General features: G+C 34.1%; 1 protein-coding gene across 2 annotated transcripts in view; it reads left to right on the forward strand.

The window, feature by feature from the left end:
• The window catches only part of COL11A1 (collagen type XI alpha 1 chain), a 211970-nt gene extending 199454 nt beyond the window's left edge, over positions 1-12516 (forward strand). For both annotated transcript variants that reach the window (XM_061121277.1, XM_061121276.1), the window contains 8 exons: positions 334-387; positions 492-527; positions 622-675; positions 2583-2832; positions 6137-6249; positions 8005-8073; positions 10314-10547; positions 11786-12516. In XM_061121277.1, the coding sequence (XP_060977260.1) occupies positions 334-387; positions 492-527; positions 622-675; positions 2583-2832; positions 6137-6249; positions 8005-8073; positions 10314-10547; positions 11786-11932 (957 nt within the window). In that variant the 3' untranslated portion in view covers positions 11933-12516. The remainder of the gene's footprint in view (positions 1-333; positions 388-491; positions 528-621; positions 676-2582; positions 2833-6136; positions 6250-8004; positions 8074-10313; positions 10548-11785) is intronic.
• The last annotated feature ends 4112 nt before the right edge of the window (positions 12517-16628 follow it).

Below are 16628 nucleotides of genomic sequence, written 5' to 3' on the forward strand. Positions count from 1 at the left end.
AGAGTAAATAAACAAAAATTATGAAAATTGGAAACCATAAAAATTATACTTCAGTAGTCAATTACACAAATGTTCATTGAATCCTCAACACATACAAATAATTATTCTCAAGGCCGTAGGAGCATAAAGATATATATAGGGAGAAATATTGCAGCAAAATGGAAAAAAAAATACAGATTATCTTGCAAAAGTTATTTCTTAGATTTAAAATGGAAAATTTTAAACCATTCTTCTGTATGTCTGCACTGTCTAAATTTTGCAGTGTTTGTTGTTATGTAACGTATAAAAATGGAGTCACTGAGAAAAACTAATTTGTATGAAACTTCTCTGTAGGGAATTCCAGGTCCTGCCGGTCCCATAGGTCCACCTGGTCCTCCGGGCTTACCAGTAAGTACAAGACAGAAGAATTTTACAAGGTTAACTTATAAATAAATCAAGGAGACATAGATCCTCTAGATTTTTTTGTCTACTTTCACTTTTGCATTTTTCAGGGTCCTCAAGGTCCAAAGGGCACTAAAGGCTCAACGGTAAGTACCTTTCCCTTTGGCATTTAAATTTTTCAGTGATGCCTACTTAGATGCTTTGGTCTCCATTTATCTTGTTGCTTATTCTTTCTAATAGGGCCCTGCTGGCCAGAAGGGTGACAGTGGTCTTCCAGGACCTCCTGGGCCTCCAGTAAGTGCATGGTAACGAGAGGAATATTTTGACAATTAGCGTCTTGAGATGCCAGTGATTTCTCTGAATTTATAAGAATGAAAAAACACATTCTGTCAAAGTACTGATTTTCTAGGAAATAGCAACTACCTTAATTAAGTACTTAGGTCTGCATGCCAACATGTGTCTTTTAATTGGGCTTCCCTAGTAGCTCAGATAATAAAGTGGCCGCTTGTAAATTGGCTTCACTCTTTGAATATAAAGATACTGTAACTATATATTATAATATCTTGCTTTATTTTTTAAGAAAATCATATATTTTTATATCACATTTTCATGAAAGCAACTGCTTCTATGCCACAAAGATATATTAATACCTAACTAGGAATAAAAAGTAAAGTTCAGATACTTGGCATTTTTTTTCTACTGCATATAATGATAATAGCAGCTACCACTTATTAAATCTGACATTTACCAGGATTCACACAACTATTGTGTTAGATCCATGTGACAAAATTTGCGACTTTCTTCTTGAACTTATTTCTAAGCTATATGAGTACTAATTTGCTGTGATGACAGTAACAAAGAATCAAAAACTAGATGGTTCAAAGGATAGAAATGTTTTGTCCCTCAAATTTAGAAGGCAGAAGTCCTAGACCAGAGTGTCAGAAACATTGTTTCTGAGGTGATGTGTGGGGGAAAGATATGTTGGAGACTTCTCTCCTTGGTTTGTAGAAGGCTGTCTTCTTGTGTCTCTTCACATGGTCTTCGGACTATGCATGTCTCTGTGCCAGATTTTCCCAGTTTAGAATGATATCAGTCATATTGGAATAAGAACCACTCTAATGCCCTCATGTTCACTTTAATAATTATATCTATAGCCACTTCATTTCTAAATAAGTCTTCCTCTGAGTTACTGTGGCTTTCGAATTCTACACATGGATTTTTATGGGATAGAATTCAATCCATAAAAGTACAGATTAACTATTTTGTGTAATTCTACTCTTATAGATATGTAAATTCAAGTCTGATTGCACTTCTTTGTTTATATATACAGCTATAAATGTTTGGTACCAGCTAATGTGTATTTTTAAATGTGATATAAATCATTGTCAAGTACCATAGATATCTCATTATATAACACAAGAACCTAAAAATGTTTTCATCTTCAGAGACTCAAGTCTAGTTGCAGGGATAGGACATGAAAATGAGGACTAGTTAGTAAATAAAAAATTAACATATGTAATATATCTCCACACAAATCTGTGCTATGTTACTTCTATAGAAAAAGGTCCAGAAATCATCTGATTTTTGTGTTTACCTCAATATCTCCACTAGATTCTTTTTAAAGAATTCACAAAGTTTATATATAAAGATATATATGTATAATAATAAGGGCTTCCTCTATGGCTCAGTGGTAAAGAATCCGCCTGCAATGCGAGAGACCTGGGTTCGATCCCTGGGTTGGGAAGATCTCCTGGAGAAGGGAAAGTCTACCCACTCCAGTATTCTTGCCTAGGGAATCCCATGGACTGTAGTTCTTGGGGTCGCAAAGAGGTGACTCAGAGGTTAAAGAATCTGCCTGCAACGCAGGAGACCTGGGTTCGATCCCTGGGTCGGGAAGATCCCCTGGAGAAGGAAATGGCAACCCACTCCAGTATTCTTGCCTGGAGAATCCCATGGATGGAGGAGCCTGGTGGGCTACAGTCCACGGGTCGCAAAGAGTGGGACACGACTGAGCAACTTCACTCACTCACTCATGTATAATAAATATATATAAGCAATTAGAGAAAGCTTTAAAAACAGAGAAAACATTGAAAGGCTAAACATACTGTAATTTTCTATAAGATAACATAATCAGTAATAATTAATATTTGCAGAATATTTTACCTTAGGAAGCAGTTACATGCACATCATCTCTTTTACAGGGTCCACCAGGTGAAGTCATACAGCCTTTACCAATCTTGTCACCCAAGAAAACAAGAAGACATGCTGAAAGCATGCAAGCAGACGCAGGTGATAATATTCTGGATTACAATGATGGAATGGAGGAAATATTTGGTTCCCTCAATTCTTTGAAACAAGACATCGAGCATATGAAGTTTCCAATGGGGACACAGACCAATCCAGCCCGAACTTGCAAAGATCTGCAACTCAGCCACCCTGACTTCCCAGATGGTATGTTAATAATACATGACCAAGTGAATGTCTTGAGCTTCTAAGTTACTGAGATGCATTGTCAGCTCATTAATTCTAGTTAAATATTTAATATACACTCTAAATAAAATGAGAGTGAATGATTATTAATTCAAATCCTGTAGACAAAAAAAAAAGCCATTTACACTGTAATTCTAGATCTACTTTGGAAAATCTTTGTCTTGTTAAATAAGGTTTTGTTAAATTATGACAAGATCATTTTTAGATGGTCATAGATACACAAGGGCTTCCCTGGTGACTCCCCCTGCCAATGCAGGAGATGCAGGTTTGAAGCCTAGGTCTGGAAGACCCCCTGAAGAAGGAAATGGCATCTTAGTCCAGTATTCTTGCCTGGGAAATCTCACAGACAGAGGAGCCTAGCGGGCAACAGTCCATGGGGTCACAAAAGAGTCAGACATGACTTAGCGACTAAAAAATAACAACAACAAGATAACACAAATGTATTTTGGTATGTAATTACTATCATAGAATGGGTATGATGTGTGCATATATATGTGCATATTACTACATATTTATATCCTATGTCCTAACTTATATAACATTAAGGCTTAAGTAGCATAACTGAATCATGCGACCTATCAGTTTAGCAATGATTTGGTGAAAAGAGTATTTAAGAAATATATAGTTTGAGGCAAAAATTTATTTCATTGATCCATCAATAACAAGAACAACAGTGAATCATTTGTTTGTAATAATATCAAGATAATTTACTATACCTACCCACTCCAGTATTCTTGCCTTGGAGCGCCTCTGCGCCAAGAACAGAGGAGCCTAGCTACAGGCTATAGTCCATGAGGTCACAAAGAGTTAGATGACAACTGAGTGACTAAACAACAAAATTATTTGACAAAACTCTTATATACCTGTTCTGAGAGGCTAACAGTCCCAGGTATCTTAAGTGACTAACTCACATAATCCTAAACTAAACCAAAAGTGGGCAGATCTGTATCTGATTTTAAATCTCCCACTTTAAGTGGAAATACTTTGTCACTCTATTTACTTGTGTGACATTATTTTTCACTATCGATCATATAATAAATATTGTAACTGAGATCCTAATAACTCAGCATAGACAGAAAAGTTTCATGCAATTCAAGAACAGACATTCCTTATGACAAAGAGTGACTTAAAAGTCTCCTGTCTTAAGCACAATCTGTTAAAAAGAGACACAGATAATTATTAAGGATTCTTTACAAACTGCTATCAAAAATCTTTACATTTATATTTATTTGAAATACATATTGTTTAGTTTCATGTTAATTCAGTGATTTATAAAAAGAATGACCCAGATTTCTGATCTATCTAGGGTAATCATACATATGAGACTGAATATCAAATGTAAAACATAAGCATTTACTGACAACATAAAACAACATATGATTAACTAGAACTTGACGTTCAAGACAATTTTGTATATTGGGGGGTTAGAAAGCTCACTGTGGACTACAGTTCCTGGTGGTTTCTATATATTAGTTAACTTTATTAATTCTTTGTGTTAATTAATTACAATTAAATATTTATTTATTTATTTATTGGTGTCAGACACTGTTATTCATGTAGAAACTCACAGATAAACAGAAAGAACAATTCCTTTGGGCTATTATTGTCTAATGATGACTACAGGTAAACCTTAAGTTTTATAATAGCATTGTGTGACAGATACAGATTTCCCCTGCTATCCAAAATTAGAGAGTTCCTATGAAATCTCTTGCAAGTTGAAATGGCAAAAAGCCAAAAAAGCATCTTAGTAATTTAAATATATGTCATTTGAAAGAATATCTAGTAACAATGTTAACTAAGAAGAGATAAAAATAATGCTTACCAGATAATTCAAAATTATTTATTCTTTAAAACCCTAAGAAATATCAAAGATTGAGTGGTTATTCCAGTTGGTAAAATCTTAGATGATTTTTATTTTCTTGTGTAATTTTCTTCCAAGAAGTTTAATTGGTTCCAGATGTGAAATTATTAATGGTGTAATCAGAAAAAGTATATTTTTTTTGTTAAATAATTTATTTTAAAAAGAAAACTGATATTAAATTTTCAGGAGTTCCAATACTAAACCATGCAGTTTGAGCTTTTACATTGTTTAAAGTTCATAATCAGTGAATTGACATAATTTAAATCAATATTTGAAAAGAAGTGGCAGCATGAAAAATGGTAGGAGAGAAGTAGTCATCACATATCTATCAAGTCTATCTCCTCAATTATTCTTAAATAACCCCATTGTCAATTACTTAAAGAATAGCTTTTTGTTAGTCCCACTATTTAGCATCATTACTCACCTAACACCAAATTAATGGTCATGGTCATTTACATGATAAAATTAGTTCTGTACCATTTAGATAATACAATTAATAGCAAACTGTATTTAAATATATAAAATAGCCTTATTTGGAGCCCATTTAAAGAAGGAGTACTTTTACTTAATGAAGTTTTTGTTATACAGTAATGCAAAAGAATGATCCTTGAAGCTAAGTAGATACTGTCACCTCCATCATTAATAAATAAATCCATAAATAAATCAAGGAAAATATAATGATCATTATAGTCAGGTTATTGCTGTTTTAGTTGCTAAGTCATGTCCAACTCTTTTGCAACCCCATGGCCTGAAGCCTGCCAAACTCCTCAGTCCAGGGGATTTCACTTAAGTAGTAAATAACACATATAGGATTTAGGATCAAGTATATCTCCATCCAATGTACTTGCAATTTATTACATGTAAATAAATAGCGTATTAATATTTGAGGAGGAGGCATTTAAGCTGAAACCCAAAAGTAATAGGCATGCTAAGAATAAAAAAAAAGGATGTTTCAGGAAGATGGGGACATTCGCAAAGCTCCAGGCAGACAAGACAATAGGTCATTCTTTATTCAAACATATACCCCAATGTGACCAAAAGCATAAATGTGATACACGTAGAAAAATCAATGAATATTCATTTCTCCTTATTTGTCCAATAAAATTGGCCCTATAATGTATTCAGTTTTTTTATATAAATGTATTTGCGCTTGTGCTGTGCTTAATCACTCAGTCGTGTCTGACTCTTTGCAACTCCATGGACTGTAGCCCACCAGGCTCCGCTCTCCATGGGGATTCTCCAGGCAAGAACACTGGAGTGGGTTGCCATGCCCTCCTCCAGGGGATCTTCCCAACCCAGGGATCGACCCCAGGTCTCCTGCATTGCGGGTAGATTCTTTATCAGCTGAGCCACCAGGAAAGCCCAAAATGTATTTGCATATGACTTATTTTTTTATACTTTCAGGTGAATATTGGATTGATCCCAACCAAGGTTGCTCAGGAGATTCTTTCAAAGTTTACTGTAATTTCACGTCTGGTGGTGAGACTTGCATTTATCCAGACAAAAAATCGGAGGGAGTAAGTAACCAATCTGTTTTGGTGGTGACTGTTGACAGTTTATGCCATGTTTTTGCAATATTGAACTAAACAGGAAAATTATACTATCATATTTTCTTTTATTTGCTTTTCTTACAGGGGTAATTAGAGCATTTCATTTGCATAGACATGAATAAGGCACCAAAGTGAGATACGTAGTTAACAAATACTTTTTATTTTTTAGCCAGATGTACTCTTTATGCACCTGCTTGCCCTCTAAAATTCTATGACTTTCCATGGCACAACACAGCTGATTCTCAGATTTTAGTATATGCATAGTAGTATTCTTTCCAATTACCACATGATAGAACTCACAGCTGTATTTTATGCTCAAAATACACAAAATACACAAGAACAAATCTTTAACATAAGAGTATTCTCTGTACTTTCAGATAGTCTCTTCAAACATATTCCTTGATTTTCACCAAGCAGTATCAATATATGTGAGTTCTGTCTTTAAAGCTATAGGCAAATTATTAATAAAAGATTTTTCACTAACATAATTACCTTCTCCAAACATTTTATAGATGGGACATTTTGATTTTATCTGTGCACTTTTAATAAATCACATTCTTGTTAGTAAGTGGAGTTGGCATGCAGAGGCACAGAACCTCCTTGAGACAAAACAAGCAACTTTTAAAAAATATTTTAACGTTATCGGAGTATAATTGATCTACAAGATTGTGTTTGTTTCAGGTGTAAGCAAAGTGATTCAGTTATATATATATTATATATATATATATGTACATATATATACATACATATACACATATATTCATTCTTTTTTAGATTCTTTTCTCATATAGGTTATCACAGAATATTGGGTAGATTTCCCTGTGCTATACAGTAGGTCCTTGTTGGTTATCTGTTTTATGTAGAGTAGTGTGTGTGTGTTCACCCCAAGCTCCTGATTTATCCCACCCCACTCCACATTTCCCCTTTGGTAACCACAGGTTTATAAGAAAATAAGTAGCTTTGTGACTAATCTCTTTAGGAGAGACATTTAGTTTGTAAGTGAATGACAGATAGTAGGAGCAGGAGACAAAGCAACTTCTGTTTCCCACCCACACTTTGCATGTGGGGAAGCATAATAAAGCTCCTCTAGTCCACAGAGAAATGTGGGAAAATGGAAATGCCTTCCCTTGCCGGGTTACTCAAATTCCCTCTAGTGAGGCCTTAAATACCTTTATATTTGGCTGATCTTTGCAAAGCTAAATAATAACATTTATAAAAGTTTCTAATCATTTTCCCCAGGAGGGAATGATTAGGCTTGCTTCCTGCCAAGCTTAATCCTGGCTTCTCCATAGTATCATGTCCTCAGTTACTAACTGGATGCTTCAGGATGCCTCCCTTGGTTATGAACTACTAAAGGTGTCTATCTGCCTTGATGGCAGATGCCAACTGGCAATGTGAGGGTTTCCTTTGCAAGGAGTTGCCTAAGAGTTCTGCCCACGTCTCCTATAGCCAGCGCTTGGTATGCCTTTACCAGGTTCTTTTCCACCTCCCTTATTTTGTAGCAATTGAAGAAAACAGGAAAGAAAAATGGCTCAAAATTCACTAAATGGGAATTCACAGATCTATCTGAAATTTTGCTCTTTATCCCATTTTGTATTATCCAGGTCGACCATTTAAAAAATTCGTTAGCATCATAGTATTACTGAAAATAAATAATAAATATATAAACAACATTGTTTATAATTTTAACTTGCTTTCTAACTTTCCTTTTCTTTGCAACAGGTAAGAATTTCATCATGGCCAAAGGAGAAACCAGGAAGCTGGTTTAGTGAATTTAAGAGAGGAAAACTGGTATGTTATTACATTAGCATGCAGTGGTGTATCTTAAACGTCATAACTCAAGTTCAAATTATATAATCTCTAGCCCCTTACTGTGAAAGTCTAAATCATACAAAGCAGGATTCCATGTACTTTCTAGTCTGCTTTATCTAAATCTCTTAGACCAATTTTGGGATTTTTAGAAAGTCTAAAATTTTTATCAAAATAAATGGAAATATATTAAATGTACTAAAATAATAAAATCAAATAAAGTATGCATTTCACTAAGTACTTGAGATAGCATAAAAATGGATTATATTAGAAATATGAGATATAGAGAGTATAATATCTATTTAGGATCTCTATTTCATTTCCTTTATACTTGAAATCTAATTTATTGTTTGTTTTCAATTACAATAAAAATTTTTGGAATGTGAAATGTTTTTTCCAATAGTTACATCTGGAGATAAAGTGAGCTGACTGACCTTTTATATGGATTACAGCACATGTTTACTTAAATATTTCCATAGAATTACCAGTCGGTGGTTAGTCATTTTCTAGAGATATTTTAACATTGCATGCCAAAACTAAATTTGCATTTAAAAGCTGTTTAAGATATATTTGTTTTTGAAATATTAATTATAATGTATTCTAATGAAAGTTTCTCATTTATTCAGATAATTATTCAATACTTCAATGTTCCTTAAAAAACTGTTATTTTCCATTTATGACTATTTATACAATTGTTATGCTCTAAAAATCTACACATATTAGTAACGTTCTCCACATCATAAATCTCTAGTTCGGTTTTCAAGTTACATATTAAATATCCATGTTACAGTTTTATCTTTGTATGAGACAAAAATACATGCACAGATAGAGCTCTCTGTGTGTAGTTTTATTTTTTGCTGTTTTGTTTTCCTTAGAGTGGATTTCCCAGTTTTTTTCCTCTAACCTCTCAGGTATCCTCATCATCTGAACTGTTAATCAGAATTAAGTAAATCAACAATAAGGAGGAAAAGTGAAACAAAAGTTGCTCATGGACAGTTGTCCATGGAATTCTCTAGGCCAGAACACTGGAGTGGGTAGCCTTTCCCTTCTCCAGCAGATCTTCCCGACCCAGGAATCGAACCGGGGTCTCCTGCATTGCAGGCAGCTTCTTTACCAACTGAGCTATCAGGGAAGCCCAATAAGGAGGAAAGCCACAGATAACTGCCTTTATATTGAATTGGGGTTGCAAAGAGTCAGACATGACTGAGCGATTGAACTGAGCTGACTGAATCTATAACCTGGGCAAATTTCTTACTTAATTTTTTAAAATATAGGTTTATATGTTTCAGCGAATCCCAGATAGTTTATTTATACCCAGTAAAACAAATTATGAGCTTGACAAAAGAGACAGTTTTTAATAATTTTAAATTAGGACTTTGGTCCTTCTCAAAACACAAATTAAGTATTTCCTGATAACAAATATTTACTTGCATGTCTCAGGCAATATGCTTGGTGCCCGTGATACAAAGATGAATATAATGACATGATCAACTAAGAACAGACAAACAGGCAGGTCTGTGGTGAAAATTAGAAGATCAAAAACCTCTTGGAAGACTGTGGCCCCAAAATGAAAAATGCAGGAACCTGTTGAAAAATTTGAATCAAACAGATACACTAGGAAAACAGGTGAAAACAAACATAAAAATAGTTAACCTTTACATTTCACTGAGATTCCTCTATTTTCATTTTCACTGTTTTACCACTCTATTATTCAAAAGGGCTTCCTTGATAGCTCAGTTGGTAAAAAAAAAAAAAAAAAAAAAAAACCCACCTGCAATGCAGGAGATCTTGGTTCGATTCCTGGGTCAGGAAGATCCACTGGAGAAGGGATTGACTACCCACTCCAGTATTCTGGCCTGGAGAATTCCCTGGACTATATCAGAAAGGTACAGGAATATAATGAAAGAATTCTTGGAAACAAGCAAAAACAATTACATTTTTGTAATATTTACTGATTGATTAGGAAACTGAAGTATAGAGGTAAAGTGATTTTCTTTCCAAGATAAGTATTGTTGATAGTAGCTAAGGTGAAAATCCATCTTCATTTCATAAATTCCTATATCTGGGTCTTCTGACTCTCAGTGCATACTTTCTTTCATTAAGTAAGAAATGGGTCTGCTGAATCATCCACATGCTTCTGGCATCTCAATTCACTGTTGACAGTGATTTTATTCTTTATAATAGAAAAGAGTCTTTATGTGTCTCTTTATTCTCTTATCCAGCTTTCATATTTAGATGTTGAAGGCAATTCCATTAATATGGTGCAAATGACATTCCTGAAACTGCTGACTGCCTCTGCTCGGCAAAATTTCACCTACCACTGTCATCAGTCGGCGGCCTGGTATGACGTGTCATCAGGAAGCTATGACAAAGCACTTCGGTTCTTGGGATCAAATGATGAGGAGATGTCCTATGACAACAACCCTTACATCAAAGTCCTATTTGATGGCTGTGCGGTGAGTATAGTCCCTGTGGCCTTCTTTCACAGAGGTGAGAGGCAATGTGGAACCATTTCACTTTAGCCCTCAGTCAGATTTCTCTCATGAAGTGCATGTCAGTTGTCATTAAGATTCGATGCTTCACACTGACGTGTTAAGTGTATTAGAAATACAGTGTATTAGAAACCACTAGTATTCACACACAAACACACATACATACACAGATACAGAAACTGAAACATACATATAGACACACTTTTAAAGCCACAGCAGAAGGTAATCTTGGGTCATATGTTATTTTTATGGAATTATTCCAGATATTTAAATACTATTATAGCTAGTTATTGTTGGAATGAAAAAGATCAGGAGCCTTATTTCATTTGCCTCCTTAATTCATGACTCTAAAATGACAGTTAAAGGAATCATCATTATACCATTCATACCATAGATAATTTTTACCTTGTATTTTGCTTATAGAGGTTTGCTGATTGGTATTATGTTACAAGAGCTTAAACAGAAACAGTCATTTGGTTATTTTAATCCTCTGCAACTGTCTTTCTCACACATATGGTAATTTCATGACAGCAAATGAACAAGAGAGCATCCTAAAAAACTTGTTTTCCTAGCTGATTACTGAAAAGCCACAATTACAAGTAAACAAAGTAGGTAGCTTACACATAGATCAAGGATGAGAACATACTGTATATTGAAAGGAGCAAGTGATTTGGATTTCCCAATATAATGTACTGATAATTATTCATAAAATTAATACATAGCAACAGAAATACTTTGACTTCTTGTATTATAATTCCTACACTGTATTCAAATTTTTCTTAGAAAATTTGCTTATGTGTGTGTATACATATATATATATTTATATATTTCTATCTTAATTATTGTAACAATGGTAAGGATATATTATTTATGCAAAGATATGACCCAGTACCAATATCAATATTCACATATTAAAATGTATATATCAATTCAGTAAGATTCTCTGCAGCTGTACAGTATATTAGAGTAACATTTGAATATGTACAGCTAAGTATTAAATACGGTCAACATTCAAAATGTAAAACTACGTATGACATCAGTGATAACAAGAAGAGTGAATTACTACAAAGATAATGGCAAATTTGTTTTCCATTCTCTTCTTTCTTACCTTCTTACCTCCACTCAGAGGCTTAAGAAAAAAATAATGTATGTTAGAAGTATGCAATGATTGTATAACTTTTCATTTCTTCTTAACTTTACAGTCCAGAAAAGGCTATGAAAAGACTGTGATTGAAATCAATACACCGAAAATTGATCAAGTACCTATCGTTGATGTAATGATCAATGACTTTGGTGATCAGAATCAGAAGTTTGGATTTGAAGTTGGTCCTGTTTGTTTTCTTGGCTAAGATTAGGACAAAGAACATATGAAATCAACAGAAAATATACCTTGGTACCACCAACCCATTTTATGCCACATGCAAGTTTTGAAAAAGAATGGTATAGAAAACAACTTGCTACATATGTATGTACCAATTAGGAAATATCAATGCTCTTGTGGGCACAGAACCACATGACAAAACTTTGAAAATCATAAAAATATAAGATAGTGTGGCTGAGATGGAAACAGGCCTTATTCTTGAATCCCAATTTTCATCTCTCCTTTTCCTATTTGGATTTCTTTGGTGCTGTAGAAAAAAAAAAAAAGAGAAAAATATATATTCATAAAAGATATGGTGCTCATTCCCATCCATCAAGGATGTGCTAAAACAATGTGTTTAATAAATTGTAATTTTATGTACAGTTCTATACTGTTATCTTATGTGTCCATTTCCAAAACTTGCACGTGTCTCTGAATTCCATCTGACTCTAATTTTATGACAATTGCAGAACTATGATGGCAATAAATATATGTATTATGAAAAATAAAACTGTAATTTCTGGTGGCTCTAATTCCCTTTCTTTGATGAATAATAAAATGCCTTTGTATATATTGATGTTGAAGAGTTCAGTTATTTGATGTCGCCAACAAATTTCTCAGAGGGCAAAACCTGGAAGACTTTTGGAAGCACATACCGAGCAACTCTTCTCTACTGACCGTAACTTTGCTGAATTTCAGCCAAAAACATCATGCATTTTGATGCTTTATTCAGTGCTATACCTCAACCGTTTTCTTTTCAGAATCCAGGATCTCACAAGATACTTGTATATATGGAAAACAAGCAAGTTTATATTTTCGGACAGGAAAACGTGTATGAGAAGCTATTTTAACAGATTGATGCCTCCATCAAGCAATCAATCACATGTACAATTTTTTTTACTACGTTATCTCATCTCATTGTTTTCAATGTGCTTCAGCTATTCAGGTTAATATTAAAAGATGGAAACAGCAATTATTTATGAACTTGTTAAATGTTATATTTTAATCAATCAACTTCTAGAATTTGATGCTAAGTTGCATAATAGTCTTCAAATATTATTTTACTTGCACCTGTCCAACAAATATTATTTCTTTTCTTTCAAGATAATATCATACATTATTTGACCTACCTAATTGCTAAATAACATAAGGGTGAACTGTTACTAATAGCGCTTGTATTAAAAGTCATACTTTTAAAAAAAATAAAAAATATTTTTTTCCACTAAGGCATTTTCCTTCAGGTAGCTTGAAATAGCAGTAAAATCTAAAAATTACAAATTGAACTTTGTATCTATTTTAAGTAATATATGTAAGACTTGAAAATAAATGTTTTATGATTTCTTATATGAAGTGTTAAGTTAATTGATACTAGATTTCACTGGAACATTTTCAACTGATAATTTATCACAAAAGAGCATACCTGTAATTGAAATTAAATCGTGAACGTTGTCATTCAGAAGTTCTTTTATTTTTTAAATCAAGTTTGTAAATGTCCTTTCAAGAAGGGAGATATGAATGGTATAAATAAACTCAAGTCTTGTCTACCTGGATTGGTCATTCTCTTTCTTAAATAGGTTTTAAATTACTCTATTGCAGAAAAGGCTTTCAATTTGTTTCTTGACCATCCAGGTTAGAATAGTTTTACACTTCTGACAAAGAATATTATCCTTCAGAGATCAGTTGTTTAAATTCTCCACATTTCTAAAATAAACTCTATAAACAAAATGATAGGGTATGCTTAAAATTTTTTAATATTTTTATAATTAAAAACTTTATGAAGTTTCAAACATTCATAATTTCAGCATTAGAAGAATTTCCAGACATTTTACTTGAAATATAGACTCTAATATAAATTGTATAGGCTTCCCTGATAGTTCAGTTGGTAAAGAATCTGCCTGCAATGCAGGAGACCCCTGTTCAATTCCTGGGTCAGGAAGATCCCCTGGAGAAGGGATAGGCTACCCACTCCAGTGTTCTTGGGCTTTCCTTGTGGGTCAGCTGGTAAATAATCCGCCTGCAATGTGGGAGACCTGGGTTCGATCCCTGGGTTGGGAAGATCCCCTGCAGAAGGGAAAGGCTACCCACTCCAATATTCTGGCCTGCAGAATTCCATGGACTGTATAGTCCATGTGGTCTCAAAGACTCGGACATGACTGAGTAACTTTCACTTTATAGACTCTAAATCATACATAAAATAATATTGTCTATCAAGAGGAATTCCATACATCAGACAATTTAATGAATGCATAGTAATGAGGGAATATTTTTCATATTGACCTGCATTGGGGAAGTTGCATCATTTGTCCATTTGAACAAAATGGCTTCAAATGTGGCACTCAACAGAATTAATGCATAAATAGCTAACTCACCTATCCTTTTCTAAACCTTTTATCTATGGATATGGTCTTCTGCATGCTATCGAATTTTTTCTGTGTCTCCTTATTGATTTCATCTTCCAAAAGGAATCTCTTTGTAAGGGAAAAAGGATACTATGCAACATTCTAGTCTTGACCCAGCACTTATGAATAATTCATGTGTAAATTATGGAGAGTAATATTGACCTTGTAGGCATGGGTAAGTCCTGGGCCTAATATACGTAAAGTTTGGTATAATTCTCTTTAAAAAGCTAATACAAAATTACAAATAAAAAATACAAAAGTTACTATCTAAAATGAGTAAAGGTATTAGAACAAATTATTAATTTAAAAAATGGACCAACACCAAAAGTATCAGAACATCCAGGAAAATATTGATATTTTTATTAATTAAATCTCTAAAGTACTTCTGTAACAATTTTATCCATACGTTTGCTTGTTTATTTATTTATTTATTTATTTATTTATTTTTTTGGCTGCAACTTTTGCCTCTTCAAATGACAATCTTATAATTTAAATTTCTTTTAGAAATAATGTTTCTCTAACAAGTTAGGTTTAAAGTGCTTTTTATTATCAATAGCTTAGAGATGTTTCAGAGTCGAATTCTGTTATTGGTGAGTATTGCTTAATTTTAGATTATTTTAAATTCAGGAAAATCTTTTTATAGTTCCTTCACTCTATACTTCACACCATAAATTTATGAGAATTTTCCACAGCACAGCCTCTGATTATGTTTTCTACCTTGTTGCTCCTCCATTATCAATAGATTTCAAGTTCTGGGCACCATAATACACATGCATACAATGGTATAAATTCTGCCCTCGTAGCTTTTTCATTATCATAACAAGTGGGTAACAGGGCTATTCCAGAAAGCCATATCTATACTGAGATTACTGGCAATTTAATTATACATAAATATTAGCTGCAAGCCACATAATTATATCCTACATAGGCATATTCCACAAATGCCAAGTAAATGAATCCCTAATCAAATTTCCTCCTTACAGCTTCCTTCCACACCGCCCAACACAAAAAAGAATATCAAGAAGTTGGTATGTAATGACAAAGTACTTAGCTGATCATGGTTAAAGAAATCTTTGGCAAATCTTAACTAATCATATAACCACATGGACATATTTTTAGAAGCTCTTTAAGGTCTTAGATGATGCCTGTGAAAGAGGATTATGAAGCTTAATGTTGTTTTTTTTAATTGGTTATTTTTTATTGGTTTCAAGTAAATAGTCCTCTGCAAGCTGGATAACAGCAAAGTAAATGAGTGAATTAAGGGCCTAGCACACTGATATACACTAAGAGCTAAATAAATAATGACTGTTGCAAAGTAAATACAGATTGTATCACAGAGGTCCAAATCAGGAAAGAGACTCAGGTAAAATACAAGCTGTGGGACTCTCCTGGTGGTCCAGTGGTTAACACTCCATGCCTGCAATGCAGGGGACCCAGGTTTGAACCCTGCTTAGGGAACTAGATCCCATATGCCACAATGAAGAGTTTGCATGCCAAAAAAAAAAAAAAAATCCTGCTTGCCACAACTTAAAGTCCCACAAGCAGCAACAAAGATCCAGCACAGCCAAATAAAAAGAGCCATAAAAAAGATGCTTCAAATCATCTTAAAAAAAAAAAAAAAGCAAGCCTTACAGAGATTCACAAAGGATACCAAAATAATAAATAAATAGAGAGAGAGCAGTAACATGTATGATATCCAAGAATCCCAAATTCATCAGACAGAGTTTATCAAGGCCCATTTTACTAGGATGTTTTGTTCTTGAAAAGGATAGGTTTGAAAGGTTGTAGGGTCATTAAATTTTATACTTTGCTAGTCTCATATCTCTGTCGTCATCTTAGTTGCGTCTGACTCTTTGATACCCCGTGGACTGTAGCCTGCCAGGTTCCTCGGTCCATGGGATTTTCCAGGCAAGAATACTGGAGTGGGTTGCCATTTCCTTTGCGAAAGTGAAAGTGAAAGTCACTCAGTCGTGTCCGAGTCTTTGTGACCCCATGGACTGTACAGTTCATGGAATTCTCCATGGAATTCTCCAGTATACTGGAGTATTCTGGCCTGGAGCTCAGTATTCTGAGCTGTATTCTCAGTATTCTGAGCTCAGTATTCTGATAAGTTATTCTCAGTATCGTGGAGTATTCTGTGGCTCAGGCTAGAATACTGGAGTGGGTAGCCTTTCCCTTCTCCAGGGGATCTTCCCAACCCAGGGATCGAACCCAGGTCTCCCGCATTGTAGACGGATTCTTTACCAGCCGAGCTACCAGGGAAGGACAAGCATATACAGAGCATAT

Source organism: Dama dama, chromosome 20 (genome assembly GCF_033118175.1).
Source record: "Dama dama isolate Ldn47 chromosome 20, ASM3311817v1, whole genome shotgun sequence".
NCBI classification, from domain to species: Eukaryota; Metazoa; Chordata; class Mammalia; order Artiodactyla; family Cervidae; genus Dama; species Dama dama.